The 19574-nt window shown below is 38.4% G+C and overlaps 1 protein-coding gene and 1 pseudogene across 1 annotated transcript; both read right to left on the bottom strand.

Annotated features, from left to right (window-relative positions):
* Positions 1-10669: 10669 nt before the first annotated feature.
* LOC118490044 lies at positions 10670-10768 on the bottom strand (annotated as a pseudogene).
* Positions 10769-11669: 901 nt separating this feature from the next.
* On the bottom strand, positions 11670-12614 carry LOC110888167. The gene is made up of 2 exons (XM_022135707.1): positions 12506-12614; positions 11670-12034 (listed from the first exon to the last, which is right to left on the bottom strand). The coding sequence occupies exons 1-2, from the start codon at positions 12612-12614 to the stop codon at positions 11670-11672; spliced, it is 474 nt and encodes a 157-aa protein (XP_021991399.1).
* Between the last annotated feature and the right edge of the window lie 6960 nt (positions 12615-19574).

Genomic DNA, 19574 nt, shown 5'->3' with positions numbered 1-19574 from the left:
ACTCCGTCATAAAAAAAAGCGATTTTAAATAACGTAATATATAATAATAGGACCCACACGTCCTACACGTTGGAAATTCGGTTGTTTTCAGTTCAGTTATTACGGTGTTAACACGTTAAAATATGGATGAGCTCGGTACCGGTAACGGCAACGAAAGTACCGATTCGGAAAATCATCGAAATTAGGTACCGGCATCGAAAATGCTCGGTACAATACGGTATGGTATTTGAAGGTAAAAATCAATAAATACACGTATGGTGCTAGACCGGTGTCGAACCGAAAGTAACGATTCTGAAAACGCCAAAAGGTGGGTACCAAATTGGTACCGAAAATGATTTGGTATAGTAAATTTGGTACCGATACGATATCGGTTCGTTTACAGGATTTGATACGATTTGCTCATCAGTATTCTAAATATCCAAGTTAATTTTACATACTATAATTCATTCATTACAGAAAAAGACAAAAAAGAAAGCAAAATAAGTTGTTGTGTATATAAAACCTCATTCAAACGAAATACAGTTTACTTACTGTGTGTATGAAAAGTAATATAAACGGTGCAATTACTTGCATTGATGCGTTGCTACAGGATTTGATGAGCTCGGTACCAACCGGTACCGAAAATACCATTACCGAAATCCTCAAAAGTGGGTACCGGTACCGAATATACCTAGTATGGTATGGTTCGGTACCGGTCGGTACTGGTACGGCACCGGTATTTGAGGGTAAAAACCGATGAATACCTGTGCAGAACCGGTACCGAAAATACACCGGTTTGGTAAATTTAAGACCGGTACCTATACCCGATACCATTTGCTCATCTCTTAATTATGTTACTATTCGTTACATTCTAATTTTAAATAATTCTAATTCTATTTTTAATTTAATAATAATTAACTACTGTTCATTCAGTTTAAATTTTATCATATATAAATTTAATAAACTGACTTAACGAATATGCTCGTAATAAATATGTCCCTAAAAAGGTTATATAATTAAGGGAAAAGATCAAATAGTAAGTTTATTTTGGCTAGGAAGTGTAGGAAGCAATAGGATTAGGATATGTGGCAACATTTAAAATAAAGAAAAAGGGTATTTTTGTCAATCCAATCCTTTCTTTTTCCATTTCAAAACCCAGTAACTTCAAAACCCACCATTTTCAAAACTCACCATCTTCAACCATTTCTTCAATTTCTATCTCAATAATCACTACATTATAGTGCGATTTTCATCACCAATCAATGATTCAAACACCCGATCAACGTGTTCTTCAGCTTTTTTGAAGAAAACCCAGTTTAATTTCATACAAAATCTCGTTTTTTTCGGTGACTTTGAAGATAATCACTCGATCCGTTCGATTCGAGCACTGATAAGTGTTTCAGTCATTCAAAATTCGTCAATTGTTGAAGAAATCACTTCGATCCATCTAAGAAATTCTTTAATTTCATTTTTACGATCTGGATTTTTAATTTAGTCATTGCGTTTTACGATCTTGGCGGGGGTCCGGAGGCAGCGCCCCTGGTAGTGGGGTCCCAGGGCGGCAACCCCTGGCGGGGTCCAAGGGGCAGAGCCCCTGGATGGGGTTGAGCTGCATAAAAAAATGCATCAGAAAAATCAATTTTCTGTAAATTGCCTCTGGAAACTGCATTCGTAAACTGCATTGGTTCAGACAGTTCACAGCACAGACAATTCACAGCACAGACAAAACTATTGTCATGGTTCAATGCGTCTTAAAGGGAACACTTTCTTTGGTGTTTTTAGGCAATTGCGTTTTAGAACTAAAACATTTTTATGTGTTTTCTGGCCATTGCATTTAGAAAAACACATTCTTGAAGTGTTTTTGGTGCATTGCGTTTTAGGTAAAACACTTTATTAGGTGTTTTCAGTCCATTGCCTTTTACAGAGAACATTTTGTTTTGTTTTTTAGGCAATTGCGTTTTAGAATGAGTCATTTTTAAGTGTTATTGCGTTTTACAAATAAGACATTATTTTGTGTTTTTGGTGCATTGCGTTTTAGGTAAAGCACTTTTTTATGTGTTTTCAGTCCATTGCGTTTTAGAAAAACACACATTTTAAGTGTTTTCTAGCCATTACATTTTAGAAATAAGACATTTGTATGTGTTTTTGGTGCCATTGCGTTTTCGGTAAAACACATTTTTATTTGTTTTTAATCCATTGCGTTTTAGAAAGTACATTTTCTTTTGAGTTTTTAGGCTATTGCGTTTTAGAAATCAGACATTTCTTTGTATTTTCTGGCCATTGCGTTTTACAAATAAGACATTTTTTTGTGTTTTCTGGCCATTGCGTTTTACAAATAAGACATTTCTTTGTGTGTTTGGTGCATTGCATTTTAGAAAAATGTCATTTCTTAGGTTTTTTTCATTGCGTTTTACGTAACTGGGGGTTTTTCTATTGCGTTTTACGCAACTGGGTTTTTAAATTTTTTTTGAAAATATAGCAATAGTATACTCGTTTTAAAGATAAAAAACGCTCGTTTTTTTGGTGCAATTTTTATAAAAAAATAATTCCGTATGAAAGGTTATTAACGTTTAAAAAATGGGGGGAAATTGGAGGAGATAGAAACTATTGTCTTGCATTGACTAGAATACCCCTAAACAAACTCACGCGCCTCTTTTCTTCCTTTCAATTTCCATCATTTAATCTTAGTCCTTGATTAACTAAATGGATGGTCAAGATCACTTCCTAGCCTTCTTAGCCAAATAAACTTCCTATTGTATCTCCATCCATATAATTAAATAGTTGCATACCCTCTTGAGATTTAACGTCTTTGATTTATATAGTTTGTGTATAAATTATGAACAGAGAGATTACCCTCTTACATCAAATGTATTGGGAGGTGAAGATAATGCCTTATTTTTTGGTATTATTTCAGTGAGTAATGGGGCATAATGGGACATTTGTTTAAAATGGGTGCAGTGGTGTAATGCACAATAATGCCACCACATCCAATGATTACCCAATTATTATTTTTTTTGTTTTTTTATTAAAACTAATAATATCTCATTACATAAATAATAAAACACAAACACATAATACTACTTGTCTTAATTTTTGTATTCGCTTTCGCCATTCTCGTCATCTTCGTCTTCCTCGTCATCAGCTTCTTCTTCACCCTCGTTTGGAATATACTGAACTGACCATGCGTGTTGGGCCAAATCAACCGCTAACGTAGTATGTGTGAACTCAGATCGCATATCATGTACATTCTTCACTCTGTCTTCCATTGTTACTTGGGGATATTCCTGAACAGCTTCCGGTACTTAGTTTTGGCATATTGCTTTTCCTTCGTTTTCCAATATCATATTATGCATGATTATACAAGCGTACATAACATCTCTCATTTTTTCTTTGGTCCATGCACGACACGAATTTCTCAAATAATGTCACCGTTGTTGAAGAACCTGATATGCACAAAATGCAACATATAAATTACGTCAATTGTGGCATAAAATTAACTATTTTTTAGTACTAATGTTGGAAAAAGTGTGCTTTTGTCTTCTTTTTGTATTTTCAGGATTAAATGCGCTCAAATGAACAAAAGAAGCAAAAATACAGCTAAATCTAACATAAATACAAGAAAAGGAACAAACGTGGCATGCCCGACCTCCCAACAACATCTTCCCAAAGCAAAGCAAAACAAGAAGACAGAAGGCTGAACAAAGTGTCAGCAGAAAAGACAAAGTGATAGAAGCTTCTACTGCCCACCACAGGGCCGTGCTAAGTGGACACGGGGGCGTGGTCAACTGTTGAAGACGCATTTAATGAAATTGTGAATTGCAATTAATGAAGAGAGAGACTCGGATGGACACGGGGCCGTGCCCAGTGGACACGGGGCCGTGCCCAGGCTTCTGTTCAGCCTATAAATAGGAGTGCTTGGAGCTCTTGCAACTCATCCCTTGGCACACCACCTCTTTCACACTTCACCCACCACCCACCACCCACCACCATCACAACACCATCATCCACCACCATCATCCATTGTCCATCATAGAGTGTGTGAGTCGTCTCGGGATCCAAGATTGATCGTAAGAGTTCTTGACAATCAAAGGCCATGTTTGCCTAAGTCTCTTACATCACTTGGTGAAGACAAGTGTTTAGTGTAATACTTTTTATTTTTAATCTTTTGCACTTTTTAATTGGTTTTGTATTAATGACTTTAATTACTAGTTTCTTATGTTGAAGGTGATTCTTCCTTATCGTTTGTCCGTGGTGTCTTGACATTATTTTACTGTCTATATAAAATAAAAGATTTTCACCATTCATATCTCCACGGTCTATATGGAGGTATGTTGGCTACCTAGTCGGGGGTTAAGGGAACGGTTTGGTAAGAGTCTTGCCATTGTTCAGTGTATAGATCTTGCAAAGGACCTGGATCAAATTTAGTAGGACCTCCTTCAATACCCAACGGTATTGGATGGCGGGGGTCCAAACTCTTTGATCCCCTCATAAGTTAAACTACTATTAAAACTTTAACCCGGCTACTTAGGACTGTATCCCTACTGACTCAGACTACTTATCCGAGGGTAACGTCGCCTTCAAAAGAGGGGCCTACCACATTATGCATTAATAAATTAATTAATTATCTTTCAATAATCCGACCCTTTAGGATTGTATCCTTGCTGACTCAAACTACTGGGTTGAGGGTAACGTCACCTTCAAAAGAGGGGCCTACTACAATAACTAAGATAATCTCTTAAACAAGTACAAAAGTGCGAAAATAATCAAAGGTTACATTACACACGAGTCGGATCCAAGTGATTCATCTTGTCTATCTGTTTTTATTTTTATTTTCTTTTTCAGCATTTTAGTTAGTTTTATTTTTCTAGTTTAAAAATCTTTTTCTAACATTTTGATTTGATTAGACGTTGAGGATAAACCGGTACTAAAAGCTCTTGTGTCCTTGGACGACCTCGGTATCTTACCAACACTATACTACGTCCACGATGGGTGCACTTGCCCATATTTGTGTTTAGTGTTAGTAAATATCGTGTTTATAAATTTAAAACTTGCCTAAAAAGTGTAAAAAGGGCTTAAAATATACACCTAAATTATATCGCACCTAACACACATCAAGTTTTTGGCGCCGCTGCCGGGGACACAAGGATTTTAAGAAAGTTAGGAATCAACGGCCTAATCATTTTTTCTATTTTATTTTTATTTTTTAGGATTTTTCTTAATTTTTCAGCTTCTGCAGAGCTCAGCACGGGCCGTGCCTGGTCGGACCAGTGTTTAGGGTCTATCTTAGACAACCACAGATGTGCCTTTGTGTTCATTCTTTTGAGTTCTTCCATTGTCTTCTCAAAGTAGACAACTGTTGTGCTTCTTGATAGTTTCCATAAGATGTCTTTATAAGCTCTCCCTTTGAATGTAAGTTGCATGTTTTCATGGATGTGTCTAACACAGAATCTGTGTTCAGCACATGGAAATAACCTAGACACAGCTTCAAGTATTCCCTATGTCAACCAAACAACATTCATTAACATGTATTAACATTAATTATTAACAACATAATACATTAACAAAAAAAAAAAAAACTAACCTTTTGTCTGTCACTCATGAACACAAAATTGGACATTGGTCCAATGTCCAAATCTTGTCCCAACAATTGCACGAACCATAACCAGGAGTTGTTATTTTCTGCCTCTACAATGGCATATGCAACAGGGTATATGCCATTGTTATTGTCAACACCCACTGCTGTTAGAACTTGACCAGGAAATGGCCCTCTCATAAAGGCACCATCAACCCCCAAAAGATCTCTACCAATTGCCTTAAACCCTGGTTTTAAACTGCCCAAGCAAACATAAATTCTCTTAAATTGTCTTGTAGTTAAATCTGGATCTGATATAGGCTCAACTTCCAATCTAATTGTTGAATCTGGGTAAGTTCTATGCAGTTCTTCAATATAATTTCTAAGATGAGCATACTGGGCAGTGAAGTCTCCATGTAACACATTTTGTGCTTTAGATCTGGCCCTATAAGCTTGCATTTTAGAAATCTCAAGCTGATATTTTCTTTGGAACTGTTCTTGGACTGCTTTGACAGGTATGTTTGGATTTTGTTCAATCTGCTCTACAAGCTCCTCAACAAGATAGGTGGAAGTACAAGCCTTGATCACTCGGCTTTGAAGACATTTATGATGGTGGTTGAAGGTTTTGACCAACCATGTTTCAGTCTCTTTGTTAAGAGATATCAACACAACCCAAGGGCATGTGTTTTGACTAGGGTTTTTCTTATGCCCCCTGCCCCCTTTATGTTTTTGTTCAATAGTCCTCTCCACTTCACTATTTTCCAATTCTGGCCCCTTGCTTTTTTTCCCTGGACTTTTATCATTTTTCAGTTGTGGCCCCTTGCTTTTTTTCTTCTCACCAGCCAATTTTTTCTCAGCAGCCAATTTTTTCTCAGCAGCCAATTTCTTCTCACTAGCCACTGTCTTTGCACCTTCTTTTGCACCATGTTTCACCTCCTCAGTCCCTAAACCACCTAGACATGCTACCCTGACCCTATCAGCCTCATCCTTAACTATTCTCAATTGTCGTCTGCTTTCGACTGTGTACTTCCTTATGAATTTCTTAACCTCCTCCTTTGTACTAAACATTTGTCCAACATAGAAATCATTTTCATTACCAAATTCCCTTCTAGCATGCTTCAAACTTTTCTTTCTTATGTTTGCAAGATTCTCATCAGAATCACTGCAACTATCAAAGTCATCATTGTCTAAAACATCCACATCAGATTCAAGGTCTTGTTTTGTATCATCTACTACTTCATCAACCATGAACCTAAAATCTCTCATATCTACCTCCTCATCCATATCATTCATTTCATCTTCAAAATAATCACTATACTCATCACTGTTATCCTCATCCTCTGTTGTATCATCCCTAACTTCTTCTTCCTCATAGTCCTTATCTGAATTATCACTAAGTTCATGATCACTAACTTGTTTAGCCTCATTAGCACTAAGTTCATGATCACTAACTTGTTTAGCCTCATTAGCACTAACCTTCACATCGTTAACATCTAAAGAAGTATTACTTTGGGTTTGACTAAATCGTTGAACATTAGACCTCCCATTTTCCAAATAAACATTAATGTACCTGTGACCATCCCTAACTAAAGCAACCAACTTCTTAATATCTTCATCATTACTTAATAATGTAAGTCCATTATCAAGGTCATTCATTGATGGATCAGAAAAGTGAAAGTAATGAGGCACATCATCGTTATAACCTAGCTTATCCCTAATCGACTCTAATTGTGCAAACCCAAACCTATCACTGTCAAGAAAATCAAAGAAATCTAGGTCATCATTCTTATAGATTCGTCCTGGAGGATCAGTGAAATACCCTGCATGATACAAGTGTATATAGAACAACATTGGATAATCACCTACAATGGAAGTTACAGAACATGATCAGTGGCCAAAAACTCAACTTAATTTTGACCTAATACATATATTTGGAGTGAAGAAGTATTACCGTATGAGTGCAAAATCATCATCAGGACCACGAACTTGAATCGGAACAGGATCCATTTCACCTTTGTTACAATCGATTGTGATGAAGATGAGGGTTTATGATTTCTTGTGGTGGAATTTGATAGGTTTATAAGAAATGGGGGTAATCTGATATTGATATGTATATATTTGTTTGTTGAAGGAAATAAATAATAAAAGGGTTTAATATAATATTCATTGTAAAAGGGGCCAAAGGAAAAGACAGATATGCCCTCACGTGCATCGCACGTGGGGCAACTTAACTGACTTTTTTTACTAGGTTAGGTGTAAAGGTTGTGATTTGTAACAAAACATGAACGTAAAGGTTGATTTCGGCGGATTTCATAGTGAAAGGTATAAAGTGCAGTTTGAGGTATACATAAAGGTTGTTTTCTGCAATTTTGTCTAAATAAAAATAAAACTTAAATAAAGAATCTTGGAAATCTCGACACTCTATGACAAGTCCAAAAACCTTCTCTTCTACCCATTCCATTTGGGAGTGAAAAAGCCACATTATAAAGAGTTTTGCTTGAGGACAAGCAAAGATTCAAGTGTGGGGGTATTTGATGTGCACAAAATGCAACATATAAATTACATCAATTATGGCATAAAACTAACCCTTTTTTAGTACTAATGTTGGAAAAAGTGTGCTTTTGTCTTCCTTTTATATTTTTAGAATTAAATGAGCTCAAATGAATAAAAGAAGCAAAAATACAGCTAAATCTAACATAAATACAAGAAAAGGAACAACCGTGGCATGCCCGACCTCCCGACAGCATCTTCCCAAAGCAAAACAAGAAGACAGAAGGCTGAACACGCCCCGTGCTCAGTGAGCACGGGGGCGTGCTCAAGTGTCAACAGAAAAGACAAAGTGATAGAAGCTTCTACTGCCCACCACGGGGCCGTGCTCAGCGGACACGGGGGCGTGGTCAACTGTTGCAGACGCATTTAATGAAATTGCGAATTGCAATTAATGAAGAGAGAGACTCGGATGGACACGGGGCCGTGCCCAGTGGACACGGGGCCGTGCCCAGGCTTCTGTTCAGCCTATAAATAGGAGTGCTTGGAGCTCTTGCAACTCATCACTTGGCACACCACCTCTCTCACACTTCACCCACCACCCACCACCATCATCCACCACCATCATCCATTGTCCATCATAGAGTGTGTGAGTCGTCTCGGGATCCAAGATTGATCGTAAGAGTTCTTGACAATCAAAGGCCATGTTTGCCTAAGTCTCTTACATCACTTGGTGAAGACAAGTGTTTAGTGTAATACTTTTTATTTTTAATCTTTTGCACTTTTTAATTGGTTTTGTATTAATGACTTTAATTACTAGTTTCTTATATTGAAGGTGATTCTTCCTTATCGTTTGTCCGTGGTGTCTTGGCATTATTTTACTGTCTATATAAAATAAAAGATTTTCACCATTCATATCTCCACGGTCTATATGGAGGTATGTTGGCTACCTGGTCGGGGGTTAAGGAAACGGTTTAGTAAGAGTCTTGCCATTGTTCAGTGTATAGATCCTGCAAAGGACCTGGATCAAATTTAGTAGGACCTCCTTCAATACCCAACGGTATTGGATGGCGGGGGTCCAAACTCTTTGCTCCCCTCATAAGTTAAACTACTATTAAAACTTTAACCCGGCTACTTAGGACTGTATCCCTGCTGACTCAGACTACTTAGCCGAGGGTAACGTCGCCTTCAAAAGAGGGGCCTACCACATTATGCATTAATAACTTAATTAATTATCTTTCAATAATCGGACCCTTTAGGATTGTATCCTTGCTGACTCAAACTACTGGGTTGAGGGTAACGTCACCTTCAAAAGAGGGGCCTACTACAATAACTAAGATAATTTCTTAAACAAGTGCAAAAGTGCGAAAATAATCAAAGGTTACATTACACACGAGTCGGATCCTAGTGATTCATCTTATCTATCTGTTTTTACTTTTATTTTCTTTTTCAGCATTTTAGTTAGTTTTATTTTTCTAGTTTAAAAATCTTTTTCTAACATTTTGATTTGATTAGACGTTAAGGATAAACCGGTACTAAAAGCTCTTGTGTCCTTGGACGACCTCGGTATCTTACCAACACTATACTACGTCCACGATGGGTGCACTTGCCCATATGTGTGTTTAGTGTTAGTGAATATCGTGTTTATAAATTTAAAACTTGGCTAAAAAGTGTAAAAAGGGCTTAAAATATACACCTAAATTATATCGCACCTAACACACATCAAGTTTTTGGCGCCGCTGCCGGGGACACAAGGGTTTTAAGAAAGTTAGGAATCAGCGGCCTAATCATTTTTTCTATTTTATTTTTATTTTTTAGGATTTTTCTTAATTTTTCAGCTTCTGCAGAGCTCAGCACGGGCCGTGCCTGGTCGGACACGGGCCGTCCCCAGCAGTGTTACTGGCAGTTTTTATTTTCCGAGTTACAGAGAGTTGAGCACGGGGCCGTGTCGGTGCAACACGGGGCCGTGTCCAACTTTCTAGTAACAGGGATCCGGAAAACAATCGCTGTATCTCCGACCACGGGTCGTGTTCACTGAGCACGGGGCCGTGGTGAACTTCCTGACCAACGTTCTTTTCTGTTTTTATTGCAGGACTTGGAACCGGACACAATATCTGAACCTTCTACGTAGTGTATGAGCTCAAGTTCTAGTAGAGACATAAAAGAACCTCTAAAAGAACCCGAACGCTTTCTCAGAAAAAGACTTAAAGCTAAAAACCAAGAGAAGGTTTCGGGGGACCCACTTCCAATGGCGGACCAACGTACTCTCATGGATTACCTACGACCCACCGTGGGTAATCTCGGCGCCGCTATCAATGCACCGAATGTTGAAGCTAACAACTTCGAACTTCGGCCACATTTGATACAAATGCTTCAAAACTCCGCAACCTTCCATGGGCTTGCGGACGAGGATCCCCATCTACATATTACTAATTTCTTAGAAATATGTGATACCTTTCGGATCAATGGAGCATCAAATGATGCCCTCCGCCTTCAAATGTTTCCATTTTCACTAAAAGACCGAGCAAAAGCTTGGCTCAACGCCCTCCCAGTTGGTTCGGTAAACACCTGGGATGAACTAGCCCAAAATTTCTATATAAGTATTTCCCTCCTGCTAAAACGGCTAAATTAATGACTGAAAAATACATATTCACAAGAGGATGGGGAATCCTTATATGAAACTTGGGAAAGGTTCAAGGAGCTATTGCGAAAGTATCCTCATCACGGTCTTGCGGTATGGCAACAAGTATCCACTTTCTACAATGGGTTGTTGCCACACACAAGACAAACACTTGACTCTAGCTCCGTGGGACTTTTAGGTAATCGCCGCCCACATGAAATATACAATCAAATTGAGGAAATTGCTCAAACCAATTTTCAGTGGCACACTCCCCGAGGCAATAAATCTATTGCCCCGGGCGCCCATAAGGTTGATGAAAGCACTTCTTTACAAGCCCAAATCGAGGCCCTTTCTTCAAAAATCAAAAAGTTAGAAATGACAAAAACGGTCTCGGTTACGGCTTGTGAAGGGTGTGGAGGGCCACATGAAAATTGGAGTTGTATGAAAGAAACAGATGATCAACCAGAGTCGGTAAACTACATTGATAATAGACCTAGGCCGTCGGGTCCTCCAACGAGTACCTACAACCAAGGATGGCGTAACCACCCTAACCTTGGTTGGAGAGAACCCGGAAATAGTAGTAACCAACAAAGCCTAAACCAACGAACAAACTTTCAACAACCAAGAAATGAGTCACAAAATTTCCCTCAACAACAAGGTGGACGAGAAAGGCTTGAAGATACTGTATCCTTGGACGACCTCGGTATCTTACCAACACTATACTACGTCCACGATGGGTGCACTTGCCCATATGTGTGTTTAGTGTTAGTGAATATCGTGTTTATAAATTTAAAACTTGGCTAAAAAGTGTAAAAAGGGCTTAAAATATACACCTAAATTATATCGCACCTAACACACATCAGAACCCCAAAGCATCTCTCAATGTCATTCCGCGAAGGCTCTGGAATTTTTTTTAAAGTGAGCTTTTTTTTCATCGTACGGGTCCCTAAACATCTTAACGACAATCGAATTCCTAGGATAAATTCCATCGCATAAATAGTATTCGTGCGGCTAGTAGTTTCCATTTGCATAAAAAGATTCTTTTGCAGCTCTACCAGAAATGTAGTCCTCTACCAATGGAGATTGTTCGAAAACGTTTATATCATTGCATGACCCCGTGACACCAAAGTAAGCCGACAAAACCCAAAGGTCCTGTGAGGCAACCGCTTGAAGAATAACAGATGGTCTGTCTTGGTCACCTCGTGTGTGTTGACCTCGCTGTGCGGTCGGACAATTATACCACCGCCAATGGCGACAATCCAAGCTCCCGATCATGCCCGGTAGACCATGGAGATTAGAATGGACCTCGTAAATTTGTTGAAGGTCGTACCATGTAGGCTTTCTCAGATAACGGGCACAATACATATTTATTATACCTTTAACAAACATATATAACTTTAAGATAACTAAAAAAATATGAATGCATGTAATGTTTATAGTATAGAAATGTACCGTGACAAAAATGCTCCAAGTAACTCGTGTTGTTTTCTCGGCCATTTTTAAATACTCGTCGGTGATGTCAGTCGTGTTTCCAGGCAAGGACTCGTAGCGCTGAAGTACACTTTTGAATACCGGTGAATCCAAACGTCCCTTTCGCATCCGCTTTTTGTTTAAAATAATCAAACTTGTTTTCCACGTCTCCAGCGATGCGTAGAAATAACCGTTTACTCATCCGGAAAAAACACCTAAAAGCGTCTGGGTTTGGGTACGTAGGCGCTTCATCGAAGTAATCTTTCATCAGTCGATCATTTCCGAACGGCGGTCTCGTTCAATATATTCTCTTGGTAAAATTTCGCGTTGAGGTCGGCTACAATGCTTCATATACCGCACCGCGAGTTCGCACACACTCGTAACCGCCTCTTGCTCGACCTCCTCATCGGTCGACTCACCCTCATCGGCTAAAAACTCTTTGTAATAAAAATTGGCAACGGTCGAAGAGGACGTGGGAGAATCCATTTTTTATAGAAAATGGTAGTTTGAGGTTGTTTGTGTAGGTTTTGATTTATGGTTTGTATAAAATGGGGTGTAAGGGTTAGTATATATATAAATGTGATATATATATATATACATATATATATATATATGTATATATATATATATATATATATGTATATATATATATATATATATATATATATATATTTATATATGCCGTTATTTGACCATCGGGAACAGTCTGATTGGGCCAAGAATTCTTCACCACCCGGCGTTTAAAATGGAACGCCCCAACCCAATTTTGCTACAAAAACGCCCCTGGGGGCAATGGAAGGGCGTTTTTGTCACACCCTGACTTTTGCGGAAGCGTGATTATGGGGTGACTTTCTTAATACCATTGCATTCAATTATAACAACAACTAAATGATAAAACCATAGATTTGTCATCCATTAAATAAGTTTGAAACCATCACAACATCGTTGTTTTAACATAAACTTCAAATTCAAGTTTACAACCCATACAAATTGTTTAGGAGTTCACGAAGGACTCATCAAAAGATATTAAATAAGACCAAGGTTTGGAAGACGTGTCTCGTCCAGGAGACACCCAACCCAAACCTCAAAACCATGGATGATATCTTTATTCCTAACGCAGCATGAAACATCCAACGCTCGCCAGATCCACTTACTAATTCCCTGAAATACATGTATTTTGAAAACATCAACAAAAGTTGAGCGAGTTCATGTGTTTGTTTGTGTGTATGAGTAAAACCTTGTAAACATTGTATGTATGTAAATCCTAGTATGAAAGCAAAACAAGGAAACAGATCGATTAATGGTTTGCAAGGCCATTAACATACGTGCAACGGCGTATGAAGGCTCAAACCTAGCAGATTTTGTACCGGGCTTCCTTGGTCCAAACCTTGGTCCACATGGGCCAAACCTTGGTCCACATGGGTGTGGGCTCGCTACACCCAAATAGATCTATCACTCATGCCCCTCGGTCCTAACACGAGGATTAATGGTCTTAAGAGTGCGCCTACCCATTCACATGATCTACTGTACTTTCCAAAGCTAACCATACCATTTGTAATTGTATGTAATCCTTTTGTAACATGTATTTCACCCCCTAAGTTATAAAACAAAACAGTTTAAAGAAAAAGGGGGACATGAACTCACAGTCTTGTGTCTTCAACAATCGTAACTCGAACTTCTCCGGTGAACACGACTACCTACAACGTACTAATGTCTATTAGACGAATGAGCCGTGCCTTGACTTAGCATTAACGTTTCTAAGTTACGTTTCTTTTGATATTATTCCAAGTTACATAATTATTGTCAAAATAATTAATATTTTAACTTAAATTATATTTATAAATTTTGGAATAATTGTTAAACAATATTTTTGTGATAATACTTCCCAAGTATTTATACTTGTATTTCCTTCCCAAGGATGGGGGTATCTTTTACATGTGTATTTTTGCCATGCTTTGGGGTCATATTCCGGTGCGTTATTTATACGTACGAGAATACGTATCCTTATTGTATTTATTAAGTATCCTCATACTTAATTTCTATAACACCCCGAAATTTAAAAAGGCTTTATATTACCATTATATAAAGTATAAAATAAACGAGAATGAGCTAACTAGGAATAAATAACCTAGTTAGTTAATTGTCCCGTTTTAAAACATGAATGAGTTTAAAATACCAAAGATATAAACTAAATAAAAGTGGAGGGCCTATGTTGTTAAAATTTAAACTTATATTATTAAGTTTAATAAAAAAATAAAAACCAAATACACCATTGAGGTGTCTGGTTCGATCAAGGTAGGAGAAGGGCGACCCCCACTCTAAAAACCCTAACAACTCACTAGTCTCACAAATTGAAGGCTCAAACCAAGTTAAAATCGAAAATCGAGCATAGATTACTGATCCCCATTGCAAGGGGGTTGTAAGGTATGTAAAATTTGATGTTAATTCTTTGTTTGAAATTCTCATGAAATTGGGAAATCCGAAATTTGATGTTGCATGTTTGCTATTTGGATAGAATAGGGATGATATAGTGTCTAGGAGTAAAACCTGGACAATAACATGTGAAATCAGGCCTAAATTCTGGAAATTTCATGAGTACATTGAAGGTCATTCATGGGTGTTGTGAGAAAATGATGAACACTAGGGTGTAGAATGCTAATCTAGTGTAAATTGATACATAGAAACTGATTTCTGAAAATATAATGTGTAATTCTATATGTAATAGCTCAATTGATGTTAATCAAGGCTAAGTAGCAAGCCATGAATTAGAAAATAAAAGATGTAAAATTCTGCCCGTTAAGTGTTTGTAAAAATGCCTCAAAGAAGGCTCGAAATTGAAATTTAAAGTTAAAACGCATGATTGTGATGATTTGGCAAATTATGCGATATATGATTGAAAAGGAGTTCTAAACGAATCGTGATTGAACTCTATAGGAAAAGATATCGGAGCGTCGAGTGGACAAGCCGGTGGCGATTTGCGTTTGAAGGGCGTGCACTAAAGGTATGTAACTTGACCCGTTACATTAAATGAATTGCTGTTAAACTATGCGTAGTTGCATTTTAGAATAGAAGTTGTGATGATTTTAGTGACCATGATCGTTACTTGAATTAATAGGGTTAGAATTGATAAGGAACCATTTGGTAGTCATCATATTGGAGGATTTCCGCAAGATGAGCCAACGGGTCGAATAATAGTGTAAATTGTAGTATTAGTGTTCTAATTAGTTAGCAATGGCGATATCAATCACAAGAGCATTAAACTGTGGAATTGGTAAGGAAATGCAAGTGATGCTAAGCCCCGGATGATGGGCATAAGGCGCCATAGGCTTACTAGTTAAATGGTAGCTAATTGAGTAAAGTTGGAATGGGTCGAACAATACATAAGTTACTTTTATTCGTTCGGTCCGTAAACCAAACTTTTGGTATTGAAATCATTGTAGTCACGTCGGTATTGAATTTACAGACGCATAAGAAAAAGAATCACTTAAAACGGACTCACGAGTCAAAAGTTATGGTCATTTTAAGTTGAAAATCTGAATTTCTGGAACTGGCAGCAAGTGCAGGACATAAAACTGAACCTGCTGGAAAACGTACTCCCCCGCACCACGCGGGGGAGACACAATGAACTGGCACGACACGGCGGGGCACCCGCGCCACGCGACAAAATGAATGGCTCCTGGCGCGTCACGCGACCGGACCGATTTTGAAATTTTATTTTATTGTTCATGATTCGATGTCGGAACTTGTTTATATGTACTATATCAATGTCAAAACTAACATTTTTAGTGGTTTTGACCTTAGGTGACATTGGGGATCTTACGGATGGCGGTCAAGCAAGTTTTGAAGAACCGAACACAACTTTAGATGCTTCCGCGTTTTTCTTAACTTTGTTAAACAATGTTTCTACTTCTTTTGAATGTAAACAATTGGCTAAACAACTTATGAATATTTCAATTAGTCGGTAGTTGACTGATGTTTGGGTACTTTGGAACTTATCTTTTATTTAGACGTCTTTTATATAAAATCATATGAATCATTATTATATTCACGTAGTAAATAGACGGGTGTTACAAGTTGGTAATCAGAGCTTAAGGTTGTCAACAAAGTGTTCGGTTCAAGCTTGATCGATCGTCCGGTAAGAATTAGCTTATTATTTTAATAGATTATATCTTATGTAAGAAATGAGAAGTGAATTGATGTGCATGGGAAGAGTGTATAAATTCACTCAAACCCGGAAAATGCACCAAATGTGAACGGTTAAAGCAAGTTAGAAACTTGGCTAAACGGAAACAAGTGAAGCAACGTTATAAATGAAATGTTTAACGTTTGATGTAAACATTTCAGTTTCAAGATGTCAGAAAGAAACGGTGATGATCCGGTGCAGACAAGCACTGAACAAATGAAAGAGATAATTGCCGAAGAAGTGGGGAAGGCAATTGAAGGTAGTCTATCCGGGTTTATAGACAAAATTCAAAACACGGTGTTGTCACTTGTCGAAGAACGAGTCAAAAGGTTGGAGGATAGTGTCAACCTGATACGCGCAAAATGCAACATATAAATTATATCAAATATGGCATAAAACTAACCCTTTTTTAGTACTAATGTTGGAAAAAGTGTGCTTTTGTCTTCCTTTTGTATTTTCAGGATTAAATGAGCTCAAATTAACAAAAGAAGCAAAAAGACAGCAAAATCTAACATAAATACAAGAAAAGGGACAAAAGTGGATTGCCCGACCCCTCGACAGCATCCTCCCAAGCAAAACAAAGAAAGCAGAAGACTGAACATGCCCCGTGCTCAGCGAGCACGGGGCCGTGCCCAAGAAGTAGCAAAAAAGACAAACTAATAGAAGCTTCTATTGCTCACCACGGGGCCGTGCCCAGCGGACACGGGGGCGTGGTCAGAGTACTACAGGCGCATTTATTGTAATTGCGAATTACAATTAATGAAGAAAGAGAGTGTCAGACGGCCACGGGGCCGTGCCTAGCGGGCACGGGGCCGTGCCCAGGCTTCTGTTTAGCCTATAAATAGGAGTGCTTGGAGCCATTTCAACTCATCCCTTGGCACACCACCTCTCTCACACTTCACCCACCACCCACCACCACCATAACACCATCATCCACCACCATCATCCATTGTCCATCATAGAGTGTGTGACGTCGTCTCGGGATCCAAGATTGATCGTAAGAGTTCTTGACAATCAAAGGCCATGTTTGCCTAAGTCTCTTACATCACTTGGTGAAGACAAGTGTCTAATGTAATACTTTTTATTTTTAATCTTTTGCACTTTTTATTTGGTTTTGTATTAATGACTTTAATAACTAGTTTCTTATGTTGAAGGTGATTCTTCCTTATCGTTTGTCCGTGGTGTCTTGACATTATTTTACTGTCTATATAAAATAAAAGATTTTCACCATTCATATCTCCACGGTCTATATGGAGGTATGTTGGCTACCTGGTCAGGGGTTAAGGGAACGGTTTGGTAAGAGTCTTGCCCTTGTTCAGCGTTTAGAGGTCCTGCAAGGGACCTGGGTCAAATTTAGTAGGATCTCCTTCAATACCCAAAGGTATTGGATGGCGGGGATCCAAACTCTTTGACCCCCTCATAAGTTAAACTACTATTAATACTATAACCCGACTATTTAGGACTGTATCACTGCTGACTCAAACTACTTAGTCGAGGGTATTGTCACCTTCAAAAGAGGGGCCTACCATTATTTGCATTAATAAGTTAATTAATTATCTTTCAATAATCCGACCCTTTAGGATTGTATCCTTGCTGACTCAAACTACTGGGTTGAGGGTAACGTCACCTTCAAAAGAGGGGTCTACTACAATAACTAAGATAATCTCTTAAACAAGTGCAAAAGTGAGAAAATAATCAAAGGTTACACTATACATGAGTCGGATCCAAGTGATTCATCTTGTCTATCTGTTTTTATTTTTATTTTTCAGCATTTAGTTAGTTTTATTTTCTTAGTTTTAAAATCTTTTCTAACATTTTGATTTGATTAGACGTTGAGGATAAACCGGTACTAAAAGCTCTTGTGTCCTTGGACGACCTCGGTATCTTACCAACACTATACTACGTCCACGATGGGTGCACTTGCCCATATGTGTGTGTAGTGTTAGTAAATATCGTGTTTTATAAATTTAAAACTTGGCTAAAAAGTGTAAAAAGGGCTTAAAATATATACCTAAAACATATACACACTAGCACACATCAAGTTTTTGGCGCCATTGCCGGGGACACAAGGATTTTAAGAAAGTTAGGAATCAACGACCTAATCAATTTTTTTTTATTTTTTTTAGGATTTTCTTAGTTTTTCAGCCTCTGCAGAGCTCAACACGGGTCGTGCCCGCTGAACACGCCCCGTGCCCAATCTTTGGAACTGGCAATCCTGTTTTAAGTCAGACAGTAAGCTGAACACGGGGCCGTGTCCATTCAACACGCCCCCGTGCCCAAGATTCAGTTGCTGAAAACAGAACCGTAAGATCCCGACGGTTGGTAAATTCTGACACAAACATGAGTGATGATGATTTTTTTTTACTTTCGGCACTCTTATGGTACATGGTGTCAATTATGTGGAGGCGGACATAAAGAGTTAGAATGTTATTTTCTAAACTATAAGCCCCACTGTATAGACCCATCGTTTCCCTATATCCTTAAGAGGGGCGAAAGCAAAAATAATCCTTATCTCTCCCTCGAAAGCGCCCAACCAGATATTTTAGGAGAAATGCTTCTTGATGAACTATTTCAACTAGAAGATCTGATTCTTAATTGGTTAAAAGAACTTAGGATGGATTTTCTAAATTCATCTCAAGAGGATAACCAAGAAGAAGTGTTGGGATCGCATTCAAACAACCTCCTTGTTCCCGATAATACCTTCGACTCTAGCAAAGACATGGACGATAGTCGTCCCTGTGCCGATTGTGCCGTGAAGGACTCTCCATCGACTTCGTTCGGTGCATACATAGACCTGAGCGATTCGGTATATACCTTCTTTAACGAGAGCCCGGAAAAGGGTTGGACTTGTCCACCTAAAATAAACATAGGAATTACCCTCACCGACAACCTCTTGCGTTCTAGTCTTAGTCTAGAGCAATTAAGGTATCTTAGGCACTTTGGGGTTGTTCCAACCAGTAAGGAACCACCTGATATAAATAAGTTCCTTAGAAAATGGAAAAACTCCATAAGACAGCTTCCAGACACGGGGCCGTGTCCAGGTCAGCACGCCCCCGTGTCCACCTAAAAGATTCTCTTCTGATTTTGTCAGAATACGGACAAAATGTGTCAGGATTTTAACTACACACGGGGCCGTGTCCAACCAACACGGGGCCGTGTCCAACGCGCTGTCGTTTTCTTTAAATGCAGCCTGGATCCTGCTTATTTTTTACCACTTCAAAAGACAGAGATTCCTGGGATCTTCACTCATACTATCCTAGGTA

This window comes from Helianthus annuus, chromosome 2 (genome assembly GCF_002127325.2).
Source record: "Helianthus annuus cultivar XRQ/B chromosome 2, HanXRQr2.0-SUNRISE, whole genome shotgun sequence".
Lineage (NCBI taxonomy): Eukaryota > Viridiplantae > Streptophyta > Magnoliopsida > Asterales > Asteraceae > Helianthus > Helianthus annuus.
This window is presented reverse-complemented; position numbering and strand designations above follow the sequence as displayed.